The sequence below is a fragment of the Gymnogyps californianus genome, chromosome 10 (genome assembly GCF_018139145.2).
Source record: "Gymnogyps californianus isolate 813 chromosome 10, ASM1813914v2, whole genome shotgun sequence".
NCBI classification, from domain to species: Eukaryota; Metazoa; Chordata; class Aves; order Accipitriformes; family Cathartidae; genus Gymnogyps; species Gymnogyps californianus.
In genome coordinates, this window is record NC_059480.1 from 15,866,589 (window position 1) to 15,894,440 (window position 27,852).

Here is a 27,852-nt window from a genome sequence, read left to right on the forward strand (position 1 = left end):
GAAAAGTAGTCTTGCAGCCTTTAGTCACCATTTTCCTTGTCCCTGTTGAAATCTGTTTGGAGGGAAAGTCTCCAGAGGATGATGCCCTTCTGTAACTCCTGCTCCCTGTCAAAGTAGCAAGTAATTTAAAAATAATTTTTAGAAATAAGTTAAATTATTGGAGCTGGATGGGAAGAAAGTGCCTGCACAAAAACTTCAGATGGAAACCTTCTACCAATTCTGTAAATATATTTACAGAAGAAAAAAATATGGTGTTCCTGTAAAAGTGGTATATGTGACTAAGCATGTGATGGTGTTGCCACATTTAGGATATGTAAGTAGTTATGATTTATACCTATTTGCTTTGTGTGCAGAAATATTTGTCCAAGACTTACCTAAATCAAAATTTCAGTTAAAATTCCCATTGATGAAAAAGCCCCTCTCTGCAAATACAAAAACTGAGGAGGAGTTGTTACTGCAGCGGTAGATCTCTGTCATTCTGCAAGGTTCATAAACGTTACAAAGTTTACCTTGTGAGCGATGTAACTTTGTGTTGCAGATGTCAGAGGCTGAGCAACTTGCCTGGGACTCCAGCGTCCAGGTCCCTAACGGCCTTGACCCGCTGAGCTCTGCACAGGATCATTATTGCAGAGCTGCATTCACACACCCTCCAGAGTCTACGATTGCCATTCAAATGGTGCAATCTACTGCTATGAGATCTAGCCTTGTGCGCTCGCCTGTATCATCTGTGGCTCAATTAATTTAGCTTGTGGCATCCACTCAGAAGACCATTGCTTTTTATCTAGCTTGGTGGTAGTTCTCTGCCTTGTGTTTGAAAATCAAGGCAGATGCTCCCCAGACTGTAGCTTTGATTTTAAGTTTTTGACAGTGGAGATGAGAATGAGATTCTACAATGTGGGAAGCAGTTACTGGTACCATGGTTTCTCTTTCACTTTCCATGAACCTTCATGCTTTGTGGAGTCCAAAAATTCAAAGAACAGTCTCAATTTCTCCAGCCCAGACGAGTCTTGGCTGCAAAGAGATGTGGATTGACAGTCCTGGGGCTTCATGTCCCACCACTGTGACACCAGACTGACAGCAGGTGATGTGCAGCCTGTGTCTGGGCTATCTCTTGGGATGAGACCTTTCTTTAATCTAACTGTTTGCTGATGCTTGTCCTCTCTGCTGCGCCTGCCAGCAGGGATTCCTGTTAGCACCCACTGCTTTGGTAGATTAAATCGGATAGATCAAGTTTACGTTACCTAAGTCACCAAAGAGCCATCATGTAGCAACAGCTTCCCAGTGTGACCTTACAGCTGCCCCCACCTCACCCTCTCCCTTCCCCAGAGGTAGCAACACGTACACATGTGCTGTAGAGTGAGCAGCTCCTTTGTGTGCAGATGGCAGGATATTCATGTCTCCTGTAGATTATTTACAAGTCTTGATGCTTATGTGCAGGAGGTATAGAGCCTCGTATTGTGCTAATATTAGGATTACATTAATGAATTTAGGCTTGAAGTTAGAAAAGAGTTTGTGATGAGGAAAAGGGCAACGTTCTGGAACAGCTTCCCATAGGAGTAGTAACCTGCTTGCATTTTTTCAGATGGTTTTTAAGCATTTATGGTGAGCCTATGTGAAGTGATGATCCATGCTAGCAGGTGTGTGGAACAGGGCACTTGATGTTTTGGGGCCATAGCGGTTGTCTGTTGGCCTCATTCAACGTCACATTTGCAATGGCTTCACTTACTTTCTCTTTCTGAAATGAAATTTCAGTAAGCTCGATTATCTGTGATCACTTTATCCAGCTCGCAGAGTAACCGTGCCTCAGATGCAGTCAGTGGGGTGGCTCTGTGCAGAGCAGCAGGGCTAGAGCCTGGCACGGTGCGGTGCAGACATGGCCGTTTGGCTTTGGAGATGCTTTTGTACCTGGAAGCATCCCAGTGACATTTGTGTGAGCATGAGGCACTAAGCTCCGTGAGTCTGCACCGATGATTACCTTTGTGCTGTAGATACCTGGGCAGATTTGGCTTCAAGGAGCCCCTCCTTGGCTGTGCGGGGCAGGCAGGACTGGCGGGGCAGCTGCTGAAGCAGGCCAGGAAAGTGTCTGGGGTGTCTCTGCATCCCCAAGCCCATATTTTCCCTGTACCTGAATCCTCCCTCACTTTCCCCCTGCTGCTCTGAAATACTCCATCCCTTCCCTTTCCCAGCCTTCTCTTGCAGCTCAGTCACACCTCTCTACCCCGCACCTCATTGCCAGCAGCGGAGTTGCATAAATAGCTCCTTTAAAATGTGCTGGTGCCCTCTTATCAGTGAGCAGTGGGAACTGCAGTAAGCACGGGCAGCCTGGCACCTTCCTTGCCCCTCATCATACCGGTTCCATTTCTCTGTCATTGAAGGCAGATGCCTTTTATAATTGATGCTGATAATGGTCGTAAGACACGTCGTTTACAAGATGTGAGGTGGTAGCTAGCAGGAGAGAAAAATCTTTCTAACCATATGGCTGTATCAGCACTAGTTTGATGCCAAGGTTGGCTCTTCGTTAAATTGGGATCCCACTTTGCATGCTTACGTCTGCTGGAGGGAAAAAAAATTTGAGTTGGGGCCATAAAAATTATTAACTTTTTTCATATTGTTATTTCTATGCTCTCTTTCTATATGCAAAGCATACAGTATTAATAGCATACAGCATTAAAAACATTTCTAGGTGTAATATTTCGGACTGACTGTGGTACTATACTAAGACAAGTTAATTCATTCTGTCTCCACTGAGAAGTAAAAAGAAAATCTCCATGGTTGTCGTGCTCCATCAGCTTTCCTACTCACTTTGAACATGTATTTCTGAAGATGCCATCCCCATTGTCTCACGCGCCAAATAATTTATACTGTGTTTTGAAGACCACTGATGGTGTAAGGGAGTGTGCTACATCTCAGGAAGGCACTCAGGAAGGTTTCAAGGGTGGAAAGCTCCTTATTTCTGTGGTTATTCTCTGTGCATTTATTGGTAGGTTGATGGGTATGAATAAAAGCTTGTGGTTTTTCCATTGAGACCTTTTTGGGTCTGTTCATGAAGATGATGCATTACGAAAGAGTAGCCTTTCTTCTTTTAAGTTCACCCTTGAATAAGAAAACATAAGAAAGTTGCTGCTTGTGCAAGCAGATACTGGAAAAGATAATGTTCTGGAAAACTTCATGAAGTACAACTGGGACCTGGGGAGAAGGGGTGGTGGGAGGTGTGGAGGGACTTTGGCACGGTTTATTCACATAGGTGTGGGGTCTGGGACTGACTTCCCTGTGAATGCAGTGCAACCAGGAGGTGCTTTTCCATGGATGTTCTGGGTTGGTTTTATGCCCACCATTTAGTGTGCCAGGCTGGCTCAGTGTTCCCAGGTGGTCAGAGGTTAAACTGTAACTCACATTTTAAGTGATGCAGAACCTTTTGCCTGTGTTTGAGACTGTGTTAAGCTGTATGGATGTAGCCAGTGTGTTTTATCCTCAAATTCTGGATTTAGGTCTTTTTCTGCCCCACTTTCTCTTTAAAATCTTCATTTACGAAGCTTCATATCACAGTTTTTACCAGTTGGAAAGTTATATTAAAATCAGCTAGAAAAAGAAGAAACTGTGAACTCTCAGCACATCTGAGATGGGATATGCTAGGGATACTGATCAACTTAAGATAAAAAGGTTTTAATGCGTTAGAAGAATTCTTTGGGTGTGATCCGTCTCAGCCTGTGGCTTCTTGACTGCAGGATGTGAATGCACTGAGCTCACAGCATGATGTTATTGTGGAACCTGGAGTCATTGCACACTAAACTCGATACACAGATAGAATTGTGATTTTGATTTTTTTTTCCCTTATGATGTTCTATATCTTCATTAAAAATACATACATACCTAATATCCCCAAATGGCAAATGTGTGAATCAGAAGCTTATAGATACCACATTTGGAGGATACTCCATTTCTTATGCAGCAGTTAGTCTGAAATACCATAACAAAATCTGTATTATCTCCTCTCTGAGAATTTGCAAGTAGGGCTTTGAACAAAAATAGAGTTTTAGTGGAGGCAAGTATCAGTTCTCCAGGTAATCTGACAATCCTTTCCTGTTATGCCACATGCTCTGCAAATGCTCTTTTCCCACACAGTTTTTCTTAGTGGGAAATGTGAACTTTTTTCCCCAGTCAGCCAAACTACTGTACTTCTTCAAAACTGGGGGGGGGGGGGGGGGGGGCGGCAGAACTCAGGCCCAATGGCACTTTTTTTCTAGAGAATGTCATACTGAAACAAGTTGTGTGCAGAGGAAAAAAAATATTCAACCTGCACTTGCCCACAGGTGTGGTGGAGTGCAGACTGGGCACGCATCCTTATTCTTCAGCTTGTGTAGCTCCCAGACGGGTATCCTGGAGCTCCAGCCCTGAGACACGGGCTGTGGTGTTCTCTATGTGGGATACCAGCCAGACCATGTCGGAAATGCTGGACTCTTAACAATTACGGAAAGGAGATCCCTCTCTGAGAAACTGTATTTCAGGCATTGCAAGGTCCCTATCAGTGTTGTTCTTTTTGTGCATACAGAACAATTGAGAGAGAACTGCAGTGTTTTAGGGCAAGTGCTGAGTCTCGAGGAGTACCTGGCAGTCATTATTCCACATCATCTCATCTGGCATGTCTCTGGCTCATTTCAGGGAAGGTGATGGAATGGATGGGGCAGAGAACGGGTGATAGATTTCTGAGGTGATGCTCTTAAAGATGTTTGGGGCTGGGCTAAGAACTGATATAGCAATTTACTGTTCAGCCTGACATAAGGCTTTTAGCAGGAGCAGAAGTATTTGCTGACAATGCTGGCAAAACCACTTAAGTTGCGTGTTGTCTGACTTAAGGCGAAAACAGGCCTGTTCAGAAAGACTTTATTGGTGAGGTTCACTTGCCAAGCACTGGTGTCTAGTGCCGTTTCAGTCTCCCCAAGAAGCCCAAGATATCCACATTAGTGCAGGCAGAGCTAGTACAGCCTGCAGGCCAGGCAGGACACCCTATGACTCCTTAAGTGGCACTGGATACATATGTTAGGTGATATAGGTGATTGATTCCCCTTCTGTGTGTGTGCTGCTGTGCGAGGGTACGTCTGAATTTGCTACCTAATGTGGTCTGCCCTGGGATTTAGAGAGTGACTTGTGATGCCTGACAAGGCTCTCAGCCACAGAAGGAAATGGAGCTGAGGAACTGAATGAATGAAGCAAAAATTGCCAAGCTCTGAGTAGACACGAACACATTTTTTGACTGTGGAAGCCCACCAGCAACATCTACACAGATATGATAGGAGCCAGAGGGACCAAACTGAGTAGAGAAGTGGGAGTGATGGTGGTGGTGGTTGTTCATCTGCAGTGGAATGGCAGGAGCAAATGGGTAAAACCCCACCAAGCCATGTAAACACAGTTCTTTGTGCTTATGTACCAGCCTCTCCCCCAAAAGGTCTGTAAGCCACGTATGGTACTCACCAGTACCCTTGGTGTACTCACAAGGTTACCTTACGTGGTCCCCAAAGCAGGGGTTTGGGTATCTGTGAACACTAGCAATAGAAAATATCTCTCAGGAGAAGAGGGCGCTTGCCCAGCCTCAACTCCCAGCTAATCCCTGTACCACAACTCTGGTCGGTAGGCGAGAAACAAACCCTGTCTTTCCGGGATAGCTCTCTGGGGCTGAATATCCAATTAACTGGAAATTCATTGAAACAGCATAGCTTTGTTTTGTTTTTCCTTGAACCCTAACTGAGTCTGAACCACTGTTTCAGACTCTGTTGAACTCTGTCTGCAACAACATGAGCCAAAACTGAATCTAGAACTGGAGCGAGACAGAAACTTCTTGTTGTGTGCTGTTTTGGGATTTTTCTAGTAGGATAAGTTCCATTATGATGGGGTCTCAGAAGTTTCACAGGAGAGGACTCATGTCTTCCTAAAGAGCTTACAGTGTAAGGCTCTAGCCCTCAGGACTTGTCCATACCTGCTAGCCCACGTGGGCTGAGCTGCTTCATTGCAGGCTTTAGCTCTGTGTGTCACTGTTTCCAGGACGGGGTCTAAGGGCTGAATGGGGAAGGTACAATGTTATATAGGCAGTGCTGTGTATTTTGTCACAGTCATTTTTTCTATACTAAGGCTTCTTCTAAACCCTCTTTGTCTAAAATCTTGCAGTCTGAGCCACCCAGGCAGGCTCCATGTGAACATGTGCAATCTAACTAGTTAGCAAGCTTTTGCTTTTATTAGCCTTTGGTCCAGATTTCATATAGTTCTCACTTATTCAGACCTGAAAATGAATACCTTTGTCTTCCCACAGTACTTCTGTGCGTCTTCTGTCTATGTAAACTTGGGTTTAACTCCTCTCTTTCTGTTGATTTGATCATCTTTCCCTGCACTGCCTTATCTATATTTGCCTACTATTGATTTTCCACTTTGACGCTGCAAGAGTTTAGGAAAGGAGTTAGGAAAGTTAAAAGGAGTTTAGGAAAAAGAAGGCTTCTAGAGTGGATGTTTCTTGAGTGAGAAGCCACAGCTAACTGTGTTTGTTAGGACATCGTGAATATCCCAGGCAAGGGATAGTCTCATGTCTCTGTGCCCCTGGAAAGCCAGTATGTCCAAGCTTGAGCTACAAAATTGCCAGTCAGCTGTGCAACAACACACCCTTGATCCTCTATAGAAAGGGAGTGTTTTGCCAAGAGAGGGCATCTGCTGGGCACGAAGGACTTACTAATGTACAAGCACCTTCTGGCCTCTGTCCCTGCCTTCAGGGCTTGACGCAATGTCCTGCAGAAGTCAGTAGCAGCAAGGCTGGAAAAGGGCTCTGGACCTCCTGACTGGGTTTCTTGTTCCCTGAGCTAAATGTCTGTCAGGCTCCTTTCTATCACTGTTGTAATTCTATGTTTGTGCATACATGTCAGCGTGGGGAAGGTCATTACCTTAATTGCTTTCAATCGTTACATAAAAGACGACTGTCAATGAGGAACTGTAACTACTCAGAAGTTTTAATTATGGCCTGACGTGATGTTATTGTCCTGGCCTTGCACACCTCTGTGGGTGTATTTCTGAAGGAGGTGGCTTTTGTTGCTCCAAGCTGATGACTCCTCTGGAGAAGTCGTTCTCTCCATCAAGGTGACATTCAGGAATGACAGTGTGACATGTCACAGAGGAGGAGGAGAAGTGCTCGACAGGGAACTGTGACTTCGATGTGATGTTCCCCATATCGCCACAGTCTTTTCCAAAGGGGATATTAGTGATCCTCTAGTTTTTCCTGTGGCGTCATTCCCAATAATAATCCTCTTGATCATGAAGAGAAGTTGTATCCTCCTAAGCCACTCTGTGAGCAGCCATAAAAATTGGTGATGTGCAGCTTCCTTGTTGCAGATGTGTTACCAATTTAGGGCTCCCAGAGTCCAGGGAAACTGAACTGCATCAATAAACACCTGAACTGCAAAGAGGATGGATGAGGGGCTGAGAATGGCACGTGAAGCCTTGTGCTTCAGTTAGCTGGTAGCAGCTGTCTCTGTTCTCTCTCCCCTCACCAAACAGAGGTCCAAATCACATCTACTGGAGATGCAAAGTAGTATCTGCAATTCCCCTATCTTGAACTGCCCAGTCTCTCAGGTCTTATAAGTCAGGACATTCTTCCCAGAAGTTGCATAGAGCTGCTGTCTGTATTCACACAATAACTTTAACGGGCCTCTCCACGGTTTGGAAAGTAGAAACTTAAGACATGGGTTGAACCCCTCAAGTTAAGACATAACAGCAGGAGTACTACAGATGGTTCTGTGACAAGACAGTAGCCAGGAGACGACTTTGAGGGCTGCCCATCATACCCTTCAACCGTCTTTCAGAAACAGGAAAATTTTTGTTTGTGCTTTTTGCAGGCTAGAGAAGGGAGAGAGTTACCTTGTGTAGGTGTACTTAATTTGGTGTAGCAAAAATTAAACAGATTGTAGCTTCCGACCGAAGGGGCAGTGCCCGTGACAAGAATGCTGGCAGTGAGATCAATGCAGTGCGACTGTCATGCAAATGTATAGCAATGAAACGCAGCCCTCCTTTTTTAAACAGGTTCTGCAGCTTGTTTTGACAAGTATTTGCTATGTTTTGGACTGTCAACAGCTTTCTTGTGTGTTATGAAACACAAAGATTACTGGGGCAAAGATGAAGAAAAGGAGTGATTTTGCAGTTGGAACCGTGCGCACCGAACAGTTAGATTAAGGAAGGGTCTGTTTTAGTTCACTGTCTTGTCCCAGAATGTCTCAGACTGAAGGTCAGGGAGAACTTGGTTGAGTGATTTGTAATAACAGATTAATTTGTATTAAATGTCCAGACATACTGGATGGGCAGTGGGGAATCTCAAACTGAGATGCCCATGCTCTGACTATCCTGTCAGGGATGCTCAGTGCTTCCAAAATACGTTGTCCCCTTGAGGTGTCCTGACCTCAGCTAGAAGAAAATGAAAACACCCTTATATATTGGATACTTTCTTTAAAAAGGTCTATAAATGGATCTTGCCCAGAGTGTGCTCTTGCGCTGAGTGTGTGCTTCTTCACATTCGTAATTCATGTGGAAGATGTAATGGAGGAGTGAGCTGCTGGACTGGATTTAGATGATGCTAGAGATTTTTCATAGCGCTACAAGAAGGTGGTGCTTCTGACGTCTTTAGCTTTGGTGTCCGCTTCAGGGAGCCTGTGAGCAAATGTGTGTGTCTCCTATTGATGGGGCAGGACTGATAATCACGTTCTCTATAGGGGCAGAAGCTTTTCCCTAGAACTGGAAGTCTGCAAGAGCCTTTCCTCTACCTCCCATTGCTTCCTGACAATGTGGCAAAGGGTTGATCCTCAGGTGTGGCACAGCACCTGGGTAGAGCAAGTAGGATACTCCAATTTGGGGTACAGTTTGCGGAAAATGTATTTAATGACTTCCATCTGTCTGTAACAGTCCTTGAAAGCAGCTGCACTGAACAGATATAACTTGACAATCGGTGCAAAGTGTCAGCTGCGCTACAGTGTTAACCTACTGGGTAAGACATACCTGTATTAAATAAATAGGATAGACAAGGGAAGGTTAGTTTGTCTTATTTTTTAGCAATGGGCAGATATGAAAGAATTTCTGATTTAGGGGCTTGAGGGTTTCTTTGAACTTAGGTCTAAGTGAACGGAAATTTTCAACTCTGCAAGTGCATCTGGATGAATAATTTGTAGTGAATAATATATCTGATGGCTTTCACCGCATTTGGGATTGACAGCAAACACATCACAATTTTAATTATTGGGAATGATTTGCTGAAATATTCAGGAGCTATTTTTGGTTCCTGCAGACTGTGCATGAAAAAGCTATTTAAAAGCCAGACTTCTTTTTTCCTGAGCTCCTGGCTGGTCTCCTTGCTCCATACCAGCTTCTCCAAACAGGGAAACAGGACTCCTTGCATCCTGGCTTGAGAATTTAACATACAGGAACCTTAAAATAAAATAATAAAAATAAAAAGTCATTGCAAGTCTTCCTGCCCTAACACTCAGCAGAAAGCATGTGAGAGGGATCAGGATGGGGTTGGTTCGTTGGCTTCGTGAGGCGCTTGCATAGCTGAGGGCTTTCCATGTAACTGGGGTGGGAATCTGCAAGGTGGAGAATGGAGACTTCTGGAGAGGTGAGGAAAGCATTACAAAAATGTTATGTCTGTCTCCCTCTCCTGTACTTTTCACAGCTTTGAGAAAGTCAAAACCTCAGGACTGGCCATCAACAATTCAGGCTGGGTGTTATTTGAATGTTGCATAAGCAAGACTGTCAGGGTAATCCTGACTCCTAACGTGGGGAGTTACTGACACGGCCAGTTTCCCCAAACTGCTGGAAACAGCTATATGCCCTCCTGACCCTCTTCCCCTCCTCGCACCTCCCCGTCGCGTGGTAGCATACCGTTGTATTATTGTGCCATCCCGGTATGATATCGCATGCTGCCCACTGCTGCAAGGGAGAGTTGGCCTGGGGGGTGATGCAGACACTATGAAGAAAATTAGGGAGGAACAAACTTCCTCCCAAGGAGCAGGGCAGGAATAACATGAAATATAAATTTTCCTTCTCATCTGCAAAGAAATCAAGGTAGCATTTTGAAAAAGAATGGATAGGGATGAATAAAAATGTGACTTTCCTGAAGAACTGAAATAGCAACCAGAAAGTAAGGAGGGAGATGCAGGTACAGATCGCGATGGTTTGCCTGGGCTTCTGTTAGCTGCTCTCTAAAATGTTTTGCTACCCTCTGGTGGCTTGCTGAGGATTTGCGCAGTCTAGTTTTCATTCCTTGTGCAGTCCTCTGCCAACTTTTTGAGATGCATTGAGAAACCCACATCTGCCGATGGAGGTTTTTATTTTCTCTGATTCCAAAGCAGCAGTACCATAATAATGGAAAGGCAGCTTTGTGTTTTCTTTTTTCCTTTTTTTTCTTTTTCCTTCTGTTCATATGAAACCTCCTTTGGTCTAGAGTTATAATCACAAAGGCAGCTTGGTTGGGAGGTTAAAATGAAAGAACTTTGTACCTAGGCTGGCTGTGTAGTGGGACTGTTCAGTGTTTGGGAATGACACAGGCTTCGCAACCCTGCAGAATGCAAACCCGTGTCCTCTACTTACCTGCAGAGGACAGAAAGCGAGTACCAGTGAACTCAATAATAGCAAAACTCCCATGATCTCCAGGAGCCCAGAATAGGTCCTATTCAGCCGGGTGCAGGGGCAATGCTCAAACCTCCATCATCCTTTCACTGTGCCTTTGTCTCTGTTATTCAGTAACCTCTTGTTTTTTCCCTTTTCCATCTTCCCTGCTCTTTAATTGATTCTACATTGTGGCTTCATAGCAGAGGAGCTGTAGGTAGGGATTTAAAGGGCAGTAGTTTGACAGATTTTACAAGAAACTCCTCCCAGGCATTAATTCCTGGGTTATGGGGTCAGAGAGGCTCTTGTGATCTTCTCAGTCTGACCTCCTGCAGAGAGCATGTCACAGGACTGCCCTCAATTGACTCCTGCTTGAAGTGCAGCATTGAATATAGAAAACATTCCCTCTTGGTTTAAAATTTTCCAGTGATGGAAGATTCACCTTGTTAAATTGTTCCAGTGCTTTATCACCTTCAACGTTAAATATTTCTGCACTTCACTTTGTTCAGCTTCTAGCCTTGGGTTTTCTTGTTACTTTGTGAGTTTGAGAAGCTGTGTGTTGCCGAAACTGTGTCCTGTGTAGGGACTCATGGGCTTGATCAAGTTGCCAACCAGGTGGAGCTCTGAGAGGCACCTTGGTTGTAAGAAATGAAAAGTTGTTAATGTTATTGACTGCGAAGTTGTGGGGTGTGATGTGAAATCACAAACTCATTGCACAGAAGGCACAAAAAAAGCAATACAAGGGCACTGCTGGAGGGTGTGTGCACGTCTCCCTAGTGCATATCTACACTGGATATTTCTAGGGTTCACATACTTAAACAGTTAGTAAGGCAGGATTTATACAGGTTTTCAAGCGAGATCTAATTGCAAAAGTCCTGCAGAGGTTGAGTTTCACAAGAGATGACTTCAAATATGAAAGCATTTGTTGTTTTGGGTGTGTGTTTTTGTAAATCAGCTGTGCTGAGGTCCTTTGGGATGTCGGCTGCTACATTCAGCAGAATGATTGTTGTTAGCTTCTTACGCTGTTCCAATTCATGATACTTTTTAAAACCAGCCCCATCCATCTCTCAACCTGGCAGAGGTTTGGAGTGGAGAGCAGCCAGTGCCTTTTGTGCTAGATTAGCCTACAAAAGCCCTGAGAGAGAGTAAGACCACAAGCCTGGTGGGGCAGTAAGCACAGCTAGAAGGCCACCTTAAAGGAAAAAACAGGTTTTTGTGGTTCAGGCAGGGGAAGGGGATGCAGTAGATTTGGGTTTTCTCAACCACAGAATATGCTGTGACAGCAGACGACCCAACTTTTTCTGTGGTTTGACCTCTATCAGGCCAAACCTGCTGTTTTTAAAGCCAGTCGAAACCCCACAGGAGATGATGGAAAGGCAGTCAGTGTGGAGGTGTGGGACATGCTTTTAAGTTTCAAAGTCTTGTCTCTTCTTGACAGGGTATCTGAGCCTAGCACGTGGGACCAGCAGTCCTGAGTGCAAAGCCACTTGTAATATAGCTCCTTTCATGGACTGTGAGTTGCTTGCCTGAGGCTCCAGGAGCTGCTTATTTCAGTCCTGCTGCAATATCCCTGCTTGTGAAGAGGGGACAGAAATGCCAACCTCAGCATCTCTGCCAAGGCGTACTGTAAGGATTTGTTAATGTACACAGCTGTTGTGGGAACTGCTCTGCTGTTAGTGTTCAGCATCCCCAATCCATCTTTTGGCATTGATGCTTTCTAAACCAAAGAAGTGTTTTGAGCTGATGCCAGTAGTCATGGATATGTCTTACATGATCTTTTGCAGCCAGATGCAAACTTGTTTGGGCTGTGTTTTGGGCTAACTGGACTCAGTCTGGTTCAAGACTGCAGCCTGTGTAATTTCCTGGGTGTCTGAGCTGATAAATCCAGTCTCCCAGCAGACCTAAATAGCTAGGTGTAGTGCTTTGCTGACATGGTTACAAGGCTTTAGGACTGGAGACAGTTTACATCCATCCGTCTCAGGGAAACTTCTCGCCTGCCAACAAAAGAGAGTGTAGACCCTTCTGAAAAGAGAGCACATGCACCAGCCTTTGAAACCTCCGTACCCTCTTCCTGGGTTCAGTGACCATGTGGATGGCAGAGTGTGAAACTGAGAAGATTTCAATGGAGGCATTTTACACTTTAAAATGACTCTTTACTTCCAACCTCCACCTCGATCCTGTCAGACCACAGCCAGTTCTGAAGGAAGACAAGGTGCAGACTGACAGCCTCAAAGTAAGGCAGTAAGGGAGATGCCAGGGATGTGTGTGAGCACTTCTGCAGTGGGGACTCCAGACTGCTGCACTCCCCCTTATAGAGCCTGTCTGTGTGGTAACAGGTGAACATTTTCCTGCAGGAAATCAGGAGGATTTCAGGAAATTGGGATTCCTGCAGGATCAGCAGGAAAGCACTTTGCCAGCTGGGGATGAGAGTCTATCTGTGATCACTGGGAGTTCCTGGAAGCTGTTGCATTACCATGCACAGAGACCCTTTTTGTGCAAGGTAACCTCTTCCCCAGCTGCCTATAATAAGAGGGCATCAAAAATGGAGGTGTGAAAAAGCAGAGAAAGAAGTGTTGCATCACCTACTGCTCCAAAAGGAGACAGAAAGAGACAAAGAAAGGGAAAAGAGGGCTCTATGTCCTTAAAAATCAGTCTTTCCCATCAGTTTTGGAAACAAAACTGACAATGGTTAGGAAAGAGCAATCCCATCTAAAAGCTTCACCAGTGGGGTTTGGCCCCTCGGTACTGAGGGGAAAAATGCACTCTTGAAGCTATGCTCCTCCCTGTTTTACAGGGCACTGCACCCTCAGTGAGCGAGCGCATCAGACAACTTTCCCAAAAAGGCACTTTGGGGATGTAGCCTACATCTCTGCAAGGAACTGAATGGGGATCATGTCTCTGCTAATGAAAGCTGCAGCCAGAAATAAGAGTTTTGGAGGTTGAAAACTAGGTTAAAAGCAGCCAGCAATGGAAAGCAGCTGAAGATGGAGTGGGTAAAAGAGCTGTCGAGCATTAGATGGTGGACAGTTTTGCTTCACTCTCCAACTCCTTGGTATTGCAGTCCTGGCAGACTGACAGGGCTTCTGGGGTGAGTTGTCACAAGATGCTTCAGCTTGTTGGGTTTTTTCTCTTAGGTTTTTATTTTTAGTTGAATTCTCCCACCTAACACACACTACAGTGACCCCTACTACGGCCAGCAGTCAAAGGCCCATCTCAGTGCAATTATTAAACTATGAGAAAGTATTGCCTGTAGTCTTGTAAACAGATAGTATCATTTATAACTCTTAACTATGCAGAAAGTCTGCCGCTCAACCCTACACCACCAAAGGGGAAAACTTCTGTAAACCCATGTGATGCTTAAACTGTGGTCATAGTGTTTGTGTAAAGAATAGGAATCAGCTAAAACCTTCACAATAAACCTTTTCTCCCTTTTCCAAGTAAGACTGAAGAGGACATGCTGACCAGTTGGACCCCCCACACTATAAAACTGCTGTACTGCGCCACATGCAGAAACAGCATCCTTGTTGCTCCTGCTTGGTCCCAGCCACCAGGGCCCTCTCCCATTTTTCAAGAGCAGTTGTAGGGTGGGAAGATCCTGACAGCAGTACTAGCATGAAAGGGCATTCAAGGCTACTGCCGTTGCAGAAGTGGGTGGCAGCTGCTTTACCTTCTGTAACTTCTTGTGATGTGTTAAGGGAAGAGCCTTATACTGGTCTATGCATAGCATTTTGTGTCTGTGTTAACTACCCTGGCCCTGGGCTGGACCATCACCTGTTTATTTAATCTCACTCTTTTCAGCATGATCTTTCTGGTGGGTGAGTTCTTAACAGGAACATGGAATTACAAAGAGATTGTGAAGGAATACGAAACGTGCAATGTGGCATAAAAGGAAGCTGGAAAAGCTGGAATATTAAATATAAATAGCAGGGTCTCAGTGAAGTGCAGTGCAAACACAGCTGCTGTGCAGCAGGCTGGCCGAGCCACCACGTGCCCATCTCCATCAATCCTAGTCAGTGTAAACACCCCTGAGAGAAATGATAACTGGCCTCGGCAGGCATCCTGCATTAAACATCTCTTGATGAGAATGGCACTAAGGAAGAAATCATGGGGTACCAGAGGCATGACCCAATAGTTTCTACAAGGCAAGGACCTAACTGGGAAAGCAAGATGGGGAAGAGCAGAAGGAAGAAACTTTAAAATGAGATTATCTGGGCACTGCTGCCTGCATCCCTGACAGACCAGTGCAGGCTTTTCCCTATGACTTGTTCCCCAGGAATTGCTCTGTTCTAGTTTTAGCTGCTCAGAGACTATCCCACAGGCTGGAGCGGACATTAGCTCAGAGATTGTTCCTGATTATTAATTTACTCTGTCTTAATGTAGGCCTATTACCAGACACTTCCCCTGATGGTGTGCAAGTAAAGCTGGTGTCTGTTCTGCCTCTCATTAAAGGCATCCACGTCTTACCTGGAGACCGGGGGCTGTCACGCTTTCTGTGCTTGCTGAGAAAAGTCCCCTCTTCTTTTGGTCTGGATAAATGGGTAGAGAGGCAGCTCCAGTGCCTTCCTGCCTGAGCCCAGAAGTGCTCTGCCAAGGGGCAGGGTGGCGAGCATGGAGGTGGCCAAGCACCAGAAGGCATCACCGGGTCTCCCCGTGAGTGATGCCTGCTCTTCTACGTGGACAGCCTGACTCATGGCCATGCTGTGTCTGGCATACATCTATGGACTCTGGCAGCAAACACCCTTCTCCCCCGCTGCCCAAGTTAGTGATGGCTTGGGTCTGGGGAAAGGCAGCTGGATTACTGCAGCTAGGTGGAGGCCCAAGAGTCCCACTTATGCACTCTTTCAGAAGTTATCTTGGACAATCTGTCCCCTGAGAGCACCATCCTGAGAATGATCCTTCTGCTTCTGCCTGCTTTCCTTCATGTAGTTTGCTGTTGGCATTAACTGTCTTGGATGTTTGTGGTCTTGCCTGACAGCTCTCCCTGTAACCAGGAGGGTGACTGAGGGGGCAGGGTGAGGAGCAAGCCTTTTCTCTGCGATGCCTCGCTATTGCTTGCCATCGCTGCAGTTTAGGGAGTGTAGCAAATAAAAACGGGTAGCCAAGTTCTTGGTATCAGACTCTTCTCCTTCCTGCAACACTGCACACCATGCAATACAGTTCTGCAGAGCTGGACCGGAGTGCTTTTGTACACTGCTGAGTGATGCTGGATTCCTTATGGTTTCATTATGGCTTGACACTGAGCACAAGGGAATGAAAAATAGATGATGTGGCTGTGACATTTGCTGTAACTCAGCAGGGGAAAAGGAAAGACTCCTCCCTGGGAACCTGCCTTTCCATTCCTCCCACCCTCAAATGCCATGTGCTGCCTCCCAATGCACCTGGCACTGCCCTCAGGAGCTTGTGGCTCGGCCATCATGAAAAGCAAATAGCTAAACTTGTGTTTTACAACAAGCTGCTCCCGTGGGACTTAAACAAGAATGAGCTGAGACTGTGACAGAGGGAAGCAGCAGGAGGTGCAGCTGAGGCAGGAGGTCCCCTGGGAGGTCCCCTGCTATGGGTCTGGTTTTCCTCACAAAGCAACCATTGCTTCCCTCTCCCTGGTACAGCAGCCCCAATCCAGACCCATGAGGACCTTCTGGAGACAGGCAGTGATTGCTCTATAGCAGGAGAACATTGAGCTGGCATTCCCTATGTCTGAGTCATCCTACTGAATCTGCGCACAGCGCTGGGTGAGAAGGGGAGTGGGGGATAGAGAATCCCCTGTGGGATAAGGATAGCAGTGAAGGAACCAAAGTGGTGGAGAAAGGGCAAGTCACGCCTCTGAGTGTTGGGATTTGAACGTGGGGCTGGCCTTCCAAATAACTAGGTAGAGCAAAGGGAGGCCTCATTGATCCTTTCACTGCTCCCAGGGAGGGAGGTAACATCTAAGGAGGGTTTATGTGAACTGTAGTACTGCATAGTTGAGGTTGTGACTGCGTTGGGGGTTTAAGCACATGCCAGCTGGAAGGAAATAATTTTGGCAGTGGTCTGGGGAATGGATACGTGACATGCGAGAGCTTGCTCAGAACAGTTTTGCTTTAATTAGACATTTTTCCCCATCATAACTACTGTTTTACTGCTGAATTGTAGGATGCAGCTCTTTGGGAATGGAAAGTGATGGCTGTGGTTCACTCACTCATGAGCCCAGTATACCTGGTAGGACCGCTTGTGCAGGGACAGAAATGGTGCGTGGGGCCAGGCAGCACTGAGGACTCAGGATGACTCAAGTCTGCACTTGTGGGTTTTTTTTTTTTTTTGTATTCTGCAGGGGCTTTCTTGCCTGAGAGTTGCAAAGCACTGGACAGATTTCCTAAAATTTAGTGCTGCCGTTGTGTGGCACTTCTTTGGACAATGTCTGTGGCTGTCCCGATGTAAACAGGCAGAAGGCTAATGCAGGACTGGCTGGAGGTCAAACATGTCCTGCAGCAGAGTCAATGTAGTGGCTCTGCCAATCGCCTCAGCAGATAACGTGCTATGGTGACTTTTCTCGAGTAGCCGGAGAAGGTGCATTGGCCACATGCCATTCACAAGCTAAGGTGAGAATTAGAAAAGGTGTGTTTTAGTGACTCATAAATAGCTTAGCACATGCTGACGGGGCAGCAGCTCAGCTTTATCATTCCAGCTTTGAATCCCTAAAGTGCCTATAAAAAAAAAAAAAATCAGTGCCTGAAATGTATGGGCTAAATTCAGACGTCACGGAGCAGTATCAGTTTATAGCAGGTCTGAATCTGGCCCCAGCTCTCTAACATTATTGGTAAATCCTCTGCAGCCACCTCTCTCTCCTCTAACCCTTCCTTGGTCCGTTCTGCTGCTGCAGTTACAGCTTTAGCTTGTGCTGAGCTGCATTTTGTGCTGTGCCAGGTCCATCACATGTGCCTTACATATGGTCCAGGTTTTGAACTTTGCTTGGGGGAAGTAGACAGCCACTGCAGTGACTGACCTTCAAGGCCTTTGGTAATGCCCTGTGCATGTTTCCCTGCTGATAAAGTAATGGCTTGCTGATTTATCTGCTCGCACACGGAAGTATTTGCCTCCTGTATTTTATTTTGCTCTTGAAATTCCACCCATTGGTCATTCATCTTTTGTGGTTTCCTCTTTCTTGCTGTGCTCTGCAGCAATCTTCATAGAATGGTGCTTCATCTTTCACTTGAACACTTTTCATTCCCCCCCGATTTTGCCAGATTATGCATGTTTTGGATTGGGACTCGCTGGAATTTTTCTTCCAGCATAAGTGAAATGTCTTCAGCTGCTGAGGAAAGAAGGATTTTTACCTTTTCATAGTGGAGCAGAACTTTCCAGGGGCTGATAATCAGTCTAAGCTGCAGTATGGGCCGGCACTGCTCTGCTTTCAGCAGAAGCAGAGTAAGGCCATTACCGAGTATGTCACAAGTCAGCAATGATTTGTGTCTCTGGGAGCCAGCCATGTTACCTGTCACTGGTGTGATTATTGCAAACTGGTGTTGCGAACTCTTAGAAGATTTGGGGCCTTTCTTAAATCCTCAAGCCATTATGTAAGAATGACAACTTGGCATATTTAGATATTTTCTGGTTCTAATGGCTGCAGAGAAAAGCTAACAACAGAAACCTTAAGAGACCCTAAACCGTGAGTCAAATGCAAGAAAGAACCCCAAATGTGTTACTTAGGCTTGTTTTTACTCTCATAGCAGGAGATGGAGGAAGTGGGTCTGCCTTGTAGCTGGCAGTGTCTGAGCCTGGTAATACTGACTGCCTTCACCATTTGTCCTGAAACTATGAACAGCAAAAAAATCTTCTCTGTCCTGTGAAGCCAGTCTGTGGCACATGCATATCACCGTGCATGGGGCTGGGGCTGCAGCAGCAGTGTGGAAATTGTGGCCTAATGTGGTGGGAGTTAAGTTGTTCCCTGTTCAAACCAGTGTCAGCCAAACACTCCCGGTATTCCTCAATTGGCAAATTTGGTTTGAGAAATTTATGGAAATGTTTCATTTTGATAAGATCAAAACCTTTCCTAGCAACTTTCTTTTCATAATATTGTCAAAATATTTCAGCAAAGTTGAAATACTTTAGAAAATGTCTTCTTAAGGAAAAATGAGTGCTTTTTTTTTTTTTCTCCTTTGGAGCATCTGCCCAAAAGCAAGTGTTCTCCGAGAAAGAAAATCTGAATATCTTTTTCTTTCTTAGCTCGCTTGCATTCTGGTGAGGATTACACTGCACGAGACAGTCTCAGAAAAGGAATTTTCCCAGACAAAAAGTCCTCTTAACTAAGTTCACGTGGAAAAAATGTACCCAGTAGGAAGTCCTATCCTAAGAAGCCAGGATTTCAAGGTTGGCTCTTATAAAGGTCTTGTAAATCCAGTCTTCAATTCTCTTGAAACATGAATTTTCCTTTACATATATAGCCACATTGTAACTACTCTGTAACATTACTATTTAATGCCTAGCTTTTGTCATTTTTTTGCCTTCAGACCCAGCAGGGACAAACCTGTGTGTGGGTCTGGTAAAGACCCTGCTGCCTTAGCGATGCTACACTGGAGGAGTTGGGAGTTACGTGTTCCAGAATAGCGGTCTTGCCAGTGCAATCTGTGTTTCAAATGTGTCTTCATGTGCTCTTCAGCCACAGTGGCCAGGTAATGAGCGAGGGTCTGAACCGTGGTGCCCCGGTAGTGGCTTTACTGTGATCAGAGAAGCTGTGAATTGGAGCAGAAAGCGTTTCTTGTACCATCATTCCCAAGGCAGGGAGTTAGGCAGGCACGTACTTGTTTGTCTTGATGAGACTGTGCCACATGTGTTGTATTAGCATGCCAGAATAAATACACTTCAGATCTGGATGACAGTAAAAGAATCTGTAGGTGTTACTGGAAGTAGGCAGATGGAGAGGTTCATACTTCCACGGATGCTGCTCCCGACCTCAGATGCACTCCTGAGCATTAGGAGTGAGTTTGCTGGAGGGGAAGGGGAGTTGGCTTCTTGCAGAGGTGGTCTATTGTACTTGCTCTCAGAAAATCTCCTTTATTAAGCCTTCCAACTTTTCCCTGTGAGATGGATGGATTAGTTGCACTCTTAGATGAGGAAAGGGGCCTGCCAGTTGTTCACGTTTCATGCAGTGAATTGGGGGGAAGTCAAGAGCACACCCTGGTTGAATTTGGAAGAGGCACCTGTCCCAGTGCTGGCTTTGCCTTGGTGGCTGCCTGCTGAAAGCAAAGGAGCCAAGGGGCCGTCCGGTGGGCAAAGCCCGGCAGCTCTGCTGGCCAGCAAGCTCACTTGCCTGCCCACCTCAAAAGCCTGGCACAACTGCAAGCTGTTGCCCTCTAAACTTGGGTCATGCCTCGGGCAAAGCCATCGTTGCTTACCGTGGATTAATAACCTCAATTACAGGGACCCTGTGGGTCAGATCTTCCCTGCGCTGGCTACATTACAGCCCTTTTAATCTGCTTTCCTCTCTCATGACCTCTGAGCCTGGAGGGATCAGCAGACGGGGGAGATCTTCTGCCTTCCCGCACGTTTTCCCTCGTGAGGGGCTGCAGAGACTGATCAGATGTGAAACAGCAAGCAGAGCTGGCAGGGGAATTGTACCGGCCAAGGAGGTGCCTCCTAGAAGGTGCTTCTGCCACTCTCAGGTGCAAAGGACAAATGTGGCAACATCTGGGGGTTTGCCCTGAAATTCAGCCATCTGCAAAAAATCACAGCCCCCCCACCCTGCGGGGGCCTGGCAGTCAGGTTTGGTCATCTGGGGAAGGGGCTGCATGGCTCTTGCAGGGGGGAACATGCCCCCCCGTAATCTCTTGGCATTCCCTGAGCATCTGGGTAAAGGTGATGCAGAAGAAGTCATGCACTGGGATTTCTAAAATGCTTCCCTCACTGGGTGTTTCCCTTAAAGAAAAAAGGTCAGGTCCCATCAGTGGGGAAATTGCCAGTGGAGAGGGACAGGACTGTGCAGTCCAGCATGCTCCTAAATGATCTTGAAGAGCGAGGGGATGGAGAGGAGACAAAACAAAATCATTTGGAGTAAGAAAAACAGAAGTGGACAGGAAAAAGTTACAGAAGGATCTCCTGATACAGAGCATCTGGTGAACTAACAGCAGTATAAACTGAGGAGTGCAGGGTAATGCACCCATGGATAAAAACCAAAAAAATATATATTTATGGTCACTCATGGTAAGGGGTGCTACTGGGGCCATTTTCTCTCTGGAAAAAGACCTCAGAGACAGTGTGTATCTCTCTGAAAGTGCTAGCTCAGCAGATGCAAGCAGAAATTACTGGGAAAGGTGCAGAGAGCAAATAGGAGCTATCATCCCGCTGTGCTAGAAATCCCTGGTGCACTCGCACCTCGAGTACTGTGTGCAGCTCTAGTTATCCTGTCTCAAAAAAGATGTGATAGAACTAGAAAGGCACAGGAAACAGACCCAAGGTCAGTGGAGCGTGCAGAATAGCTGCTGCCCGGGGAGCGATGGAACAGATTAGGCGTTTTCACGTGTCTTCAGAAATGAAACAATTGAGGAGGGAAATACGACAGAGGCGTATAAAGCCATGACTGTCATGGAGAATATAAAATTACCATTTCACAATATAACCGCTAAGGTGAGCTTTAAATGGCACTACCGAGAAGCAGTTTTAAACTAATAAAAGCTTTTTCCCGGCACATTATTAACCTGTAGAACTTCTTGCCAAAAGACAGCAAGGAGAACAAAGGTATTACTGGCTTCAAAAAACAGTTATAAAAATTTGTTGTTGAGAAATTCATTGAGGGTTCTTAAACACGTTGTGAGACATCCTGTGGATGAGGAAATGGCAAAGCTGCCGAGCACTGGAAGCGGGTGGAAGGAGCAATGTATGGCTGCCCCTTTTTCCAGAGCATCTGTTCCAAGCTGCTGGTACTACTACCAAAATATGTTTGGAGAAGTCCTAGAAGTTCCAGCTTCTGAGGAAGTGTCACTGTGCTGAAAAATACCCAGAATAACCACTTCTCGCTAATTCAGATTGGAGACACTTGATACACAAAGCCTTCTTTTCATGTAATATTAGATTTCTTTTTAATGTCTGGAAATGCAAATACTAAGTACTCATTACTATAAGCTTTTTATGTGTCTGAGGATAAACCTATTCAATGATCAAGGCTATGGGACATCTTTTCTTTTTCTCCTGAATCTGCTTTGGTGAGCTGAGAGGAGGCTGAGATTTTACCAAGTCAGTCTCTCCACCAGGAGCTGGAGTAAGTGGTTTCTGTTCCCTCTTGTTCGTATGATAGCACTGCTTTTTGACCACAGAAAAGCAACCAAGAAATTAGTTTTTCTCATCTGATGTACAAAATCAAGCTATGTTGGGGTTTTTTTCTGTCTCATCTTGTATTTGCTGTCAGAAGGTATGTGGTATACTTTTTCCATGGTAGAGTTTCCAGCAGAATCTTTGCCTTATAATGAGTGCAATTTTATACTGATCAGGAAGAGACTAATCCTCTCATTAAATCACCAGAATGAGGACTGACAGATGATTCCCTACTTGGCCACAAATTTATTGTGTGACCTTCAGCAAACCCCTGAACTTTGTGCTGCAGCTCCCACTGGCTCTGGTGTGAGTGCTCTGTGCTTTGGTGGAGCTGGCTGCAGTAGAAGCTCTACATGGTTACTATGTCTCTAAAGCAGACCCTGCCATCCCTCCTTGTTAGCAGTGCTCTGCTTCATAAAGAAGGGGCAAAAGGTAAGCAGAAATATTCAGAGAGCACAGTGATGAAGGTGGGGTAAGTATGTGTTTGCACTGAAAAGGGCTGTATTTTTTGGCCCATTCCAGGGTGGATTTTACTCAAATGGCTCCTGCAAAGAAAGGTGTTAAGAAGTGGTTATCTGCTATCACTGAAGAATATACCATCACTGATCACAAAAGGATCCATGGAGTGAGTGTCAAGAAATGAGCACCAAGTGCTCACATAGGAGTTTTGTAAATTTACGGAGAAGGACAAGGTCTGAGATCTGCATCAGCACCAGCTTGGACAAAGCTGTAGAGGTTAATGGGCCATTTCTCACAATATCCGCCTGCGTTTGGCCAGAAAATACAAGGGCAAAGACTTGCAAAAACCAAAACAAACTCCAAACCCCCAAACCACCTGCACAGGTTGTTTATCTGTGTACCAGTCGCAGTGTTCAAAGAACTACTGGTAGTCAGTATGGGTGAAAACAGAAACAGCATGGACCCAGCACCTTGAAAGAGTATTACCTGCTTTTGTATGAACACAAGGAAATTACCTTTCCTGACTAGTTTCTTCTTTGAGCTTTTGTAGATTTTCTTTCTTTCTTTGGCTTTTGTAACTGATGAACTCATGCATATTATGCTATTTTAATACCTAGCAAAGAGCCTTGTCTGCTAAATCACCTTATTTTTCTCTGATCAGAGCACAGTGCATTCCTCTTTTTAGTAGAAGGTATTAATTTAAATTCCATAATCCCAAACATATTCTCGTTTTTGTTCCGTGCTTCAGAAGGCCAATGGCATTTTAATTTAATAAGGGAGAAACACACATGACACTGTGTTCCCTGTAACTGTCTTCTGACCTCAATGAGTCTTTCACAGCTTTCTTTGTGTTCCAGCAAATGCAATCTCTGCTTTTATTCAAGAACATTATCATTTCTAATACCCATGTTCTACCGATGGGCAAAAACTTGAATATCTGTAGTATCTTCACAGTAACTTTTGAGATATTTGCATTATTATTTAGTAGTGCAAGCCCATCAGTGGAGCCATAGCAAGATTTACGCGCCACTTATGTCCTATTGAAATATTGTTTGGGTACATTCTGTCCCTTTGCAGAGAAATAAGTTTTATTTTGGTTTACCTTGGTTTTGGATTAAAAGGAGTTAACTCATCTAGCAATATCTTGATTTATGTCAGCTCCATTTATCTTTCCAAGTTCCTTAAGCTTTGTTTACTGGGTTAAGATTTACCTAATTGGGTACATGATATTACTGAGTATGTTGTGGCATGTAAACACTTGAGTCATATGCATCACAGTTCCTAAAGAATCATCCTTTGCCATTTTTATGCTTCCATTTTGCTGTTTAAACTTAACTTAAACCTGCTCAGTTTGAAAGAAGAACATGTGCTCATTGCAGTCCTCGTGGCCCTTCTTTGGAAATGTCAAGTAACACTTGTTCACTCTTTTCACTGGTTTGATTCTGCTCTCCTTTACTCTGATGTGAATCGGGAACTGACCCCTTGGAGCCTGCTCCACAAAGGCAGAAGTCCTGGCAGATTAAGCCTGGATCATCAGCCTTGCTGCAAGGTAATGGAACCCCCCCAAAGAAACAGGGATTATTTTATTAGTGGTTTTGTGGGTTATTCTGAGTAGATTTTCCAAGAACAACTGCACTAGTTTAATGAACAGAGGTCTCAAAATTCAGCTACCTGTTGTATTCTCATTTTTTTTCTTCTTACAAACATCTGTATCGTGTCCGATACACTTGTCCTTGCATGTCCAAGTGATAATGCCTGCCTGTTCCCATGCTAGCTTAATATGTATAACATCTAAGTGCACCTCTCTCCTGGTACCTGGTGCTGCACTTCAGTACTGGCATCTCTAAATCAGAGCCCCCTCATTTACAGCTCCATGTTGGCTGCTCAGCAATGAGGGCACCTTGACTTCAGATCTCACTGTACTGTCCTTGATCTGCTAGATCCAGAATTGTTCTCATCTCAAACATGCTGCTTATGCATTTGCAGAAAGAGGACTATTATTTTTTTGTGCTATTACAGAAGTACCCAAGAACCACCGGTTGTGTTTTAGGGCTTCACTGTGCAAACTACTTCTGGCCTTGTTCCAGAGGGGGCTACAGGCTTGCTTGCTGATCCGGTATAGCGGAGAACTGAAGGACAACTATGGGTGAAGGGGAGAGGTAACAGCTGTACTCTCAGTTTGGTATCTGCCCTGACATGGCACGGTAGTCTTCCGTGATTACTGTAGAGCAGGTATTGCTAAGGAGTGTAGCTGGAGCGATGATCCTGGGTAACTGGGGAAATGTAGAGAGGAGGGAGAAGGGCAGTTTCATTTAGCTTTTTGCTGTGACTTGGTGCATGTGCAAGGTCCTGTGTAAAATAGCTTATGAATTAAGACGTACAGAGTGATGACTTTCAGCACAAGTCACAGCAGACAGCATAAACTGAGTTTAGCATGGATCACAGGGGATTAGTTAATACCTTGCATCCTTTTAACAGTCCTGAACTGTATGCTACTGGCTTTGCTTCTAGCTAAGTGCTGTTTTCAGTGTATGAAGTAGGGCTGACTGGAAAATAAGAGCTTCCATTTCATGAAACATTTAGCATTTTAACTGCTTTTCTTTTTGTTTTTTCCTATTCTAGAGGAAAACTGAAACTGTAGGGTGTTTACTGAGGGCATGAAAGACTCCAAGTGCTCTCACAAATACTGGTTTTGCCACAAATCCTCAATAGACTCTCACACTAGAACAGCATTTCTTTTGCTATGCCTGGTTTATGTGCTTTGGTACTCTGATCTCCATGTATTTTATAGCTTTTACTGTTCCATCCTAATGGGATTCCCAGTGAGCAAACCAGTGTTGCACCCCATATCATGCTGACTGTGCCTCATTCTTTTTGTTCGGACTTGACAGACATCCTAGCAAGTGTTAACAACAAAGTCTGTATCCCCACTCTCGCATCCCTGTGGAGTATTGTCCAAAAGCCTGTTACATCTTAGAGTGCACTCTCTAGAAAAACTTCTGTCTCATGCGCTGGTCAGAGAAGCCTGGCCACTTCTGCCAGGTGCCAGGAGAAACAAAAGCAGAGAAGGCTTGGAAAGGTGGTGCGTGAGGAGGTAACCCTGCTTGCGCACAAGGTAGTCCAGGTAGAAATTCACCCTGGTGCGAGGTTCAGATTTGTCCCAGAGGCAGCTGCTTTTTAGTGGAGTATTGGAGTCTGCTCAGGTGTAAGAGGTCATTTGAGAGGCTTTTGTATATACTAATACTATTTCCTCTGAGGAGCTTTCTGTGCTCCTGTGCTTTCCAGCCTTGTGACGTGGGTTTTGCACTGTGTCATGTCATGAATCGAAGACAGCTCTAAGGAGAGCATCTTTCCCCAACCTTCCTTGTGTATGAAATACAGGCCCTACCTTTCTCTGTGCAGCGCAAAAACTGAGCCTGGACTTAAGTCTGCAACACTGTAATAGCGATAGTTTAAAAATGGGTAAAAAAGAATGAACCTTCAGTTTCAGTGGAGTGACCTTTGCAAGAAGCTGTTGCCTTGGGGTCTGTAAGTGTAAATAAGGAGCCTTGCTCGTTTAAAGCGTGTGCTTATAGGAACACCCCTACTTCTAGGCACACGCTCCTACTGGTGATTTAAGACAAGAGGTGTGTCTTCTTCCCAGCCACGTTGCGGGTCCCGTGGTTTCTGCCAGGCAGGGAGCCCCGAAAGGCCGTATTCGGTGTCCCCTGCACGCCGTGCCTTCTCTCGCTAGGACTCTTCGCGGCGCACCGAGCCTGCCTTGCCCCGGAGAGCATCCCCGGTGCCTGCGGGGGGCGGGCGGCAGGGACGCGGGGCCGCCTCCCGCCCTCCCTCCCTCTCTCCCTCCCTCCCTCCCCGCCGGGACTCGGACAACTTCAGCGCGGCGGAGCCGGGCTCTCCGCGGCGGTGGAGGGAGCTGCGGGGAAAAACGGAGAGACAGTCTCCGCCAGCGGAGCGGCGCGGCCGAGCCTGCCGGCAGCGGGGCGGGGGGGAGGGGGTCCCGGCGGCTGCTGCCCGCCCCGGCGGGGGCTGTGCCGGCAGGGGGCAGGGCCGGGAGCCGGCCGCTCGTGTTTCTAGGGCTTGACGTCCTTCCAGCTAGCCCGCCCCCCTTCCCGGCAAAGCCTGCCCTCCCACAGCAGAGAAGTCCCGAGAAGTGGCGGCGGGGTCCCCCACCCTCCCCCGGGCGCGGCGGGGCCGCGGCGATGGGCCGAGAAGTTTGGCGGCGAGGGGGGCCGGCGCCCCGCCGCTGAGAGCCGGCCGCTCCGGGGCCGGTCCCTTTTCCGAAGAGCGGGAGGGCGCCACAAAGTGAAATCCATGAGGATTCTTGGGCTTCTCCTGGAGAAAGGCTCGCATATGCTGCAGTGTCTCTGTGGAAGGCGCCTGAGATCCAGCCACAGCCCAGGTGGGGAGCGCGCGTCCTTGTCCCCGCCGCCCTCGCCTCCCCGCCCGGGCGCCGCTCGGCCCGGGCTGGCCCCGTTTCCTCGCCTTCATCCCGCGCCCCCCCCCCCCGCCTCCTCCTCGTCCGCCTCGCCGGCGCCGCGCACAGGTGGCCGGGAGGGACCGGGCGCTGTCCGCGGTTCTGACCCCACCGGGCATCCCCCGATCCCGGGTCACCATCAACCCGGGATCCCCCCAAACTCGGGTCCCGTCCGCCCCCAGGTTCCCCACCCGTGGCGCCAGCCCCAACCCAGACCCCCATTCACCCGAGGCCTCCACCCCACCTGTGTCCCCATCCTTAAGCAGGTTCCACACCCCACCTGCAGCCCCCACCCGAACAGAACTCCCATACAGGTCCCTACCTCACACATGACCCTCACTAGTGTCTCCCATCCCACCTGCAGCCCACACCCACACAGGTCCTTCTTCTCCACGTGGGACCCCTGTATATCATATCCCACCTGGGAACCCCAACCACGGTCTCCAGTACCACCCGGTCAGGATAGGGATAACCTTCCCCAGAGTGCCTGTGGCCCCACGCAACTCTAGGGTTGGGGTTGGACCCACTGTCAGAGCTCCCTATACCTTGTGTTTGTAGTAGCAACGTTGCAACATTTTTCTGGTGGAGGGTGTTAAATATGTTTTTGAGTGGGGATGCCCACTCAAGCAAAGGGAGATCCCCGGCTGCTCCTGATGGGGGGCCAGGACACTCCTAGCCTGTTGGGGAGGGAGCATTGCACCAGGATGGAGAGTGCAGTGGGGTGAAGGGCTGAAGGACGTGCTTGATCTTGAGCTCTACCTGAGCACTTTTTGAAGAGGGGAATAAGTGCATGAGTGCCTTGGTTTGGTGTGGCACTACCCCTGAGTTTTAGGGTGATCTTGTTGAAGCCTTTTAAGTGGTATCTCTGCAATTTCTTTTGTGCTACATGTGTTTCATGAGTCTGACTTCCCTTTTCTACAACACTGGGCAAATGCCTATGGAAAGAAACCTCATGTTATTAAGATCTGTAGAAGTTATAGCACTAACCCTACTGCTTTGAGCTTAACTGGGTT

General features: G+C 46.5%; 1 protein-coding gene across 3 annotated transcripts in view; it reads left to right on the forward strand.

Moving 5' to 3' along the window:
* FGF12 (fibroblast growth factor 12) overlaps window positions 1-27,852 on the forward strand; it is a 250,365-nt gene that overhangs the window by 74,296 nt on the left and 148,217 nt on the right. The window contains exon 1 of one of the 3 annotated variants that reach the window (XM_050902285.1): window positions 26,677-26,764. The exons of the other annotated variants lie outside the window; for them this stretch is intronic. Within the exon in view, the coding sequence (XP_050758242.1) occupies window positions 26,677-26,764 (88 nt within the window). Of the gene's footprint in view, window positions 1-26,676; window positions 26,765-27,852 lie in introns of those variants that run through there. 3 annotated transcript variants of the gene reach the window in all.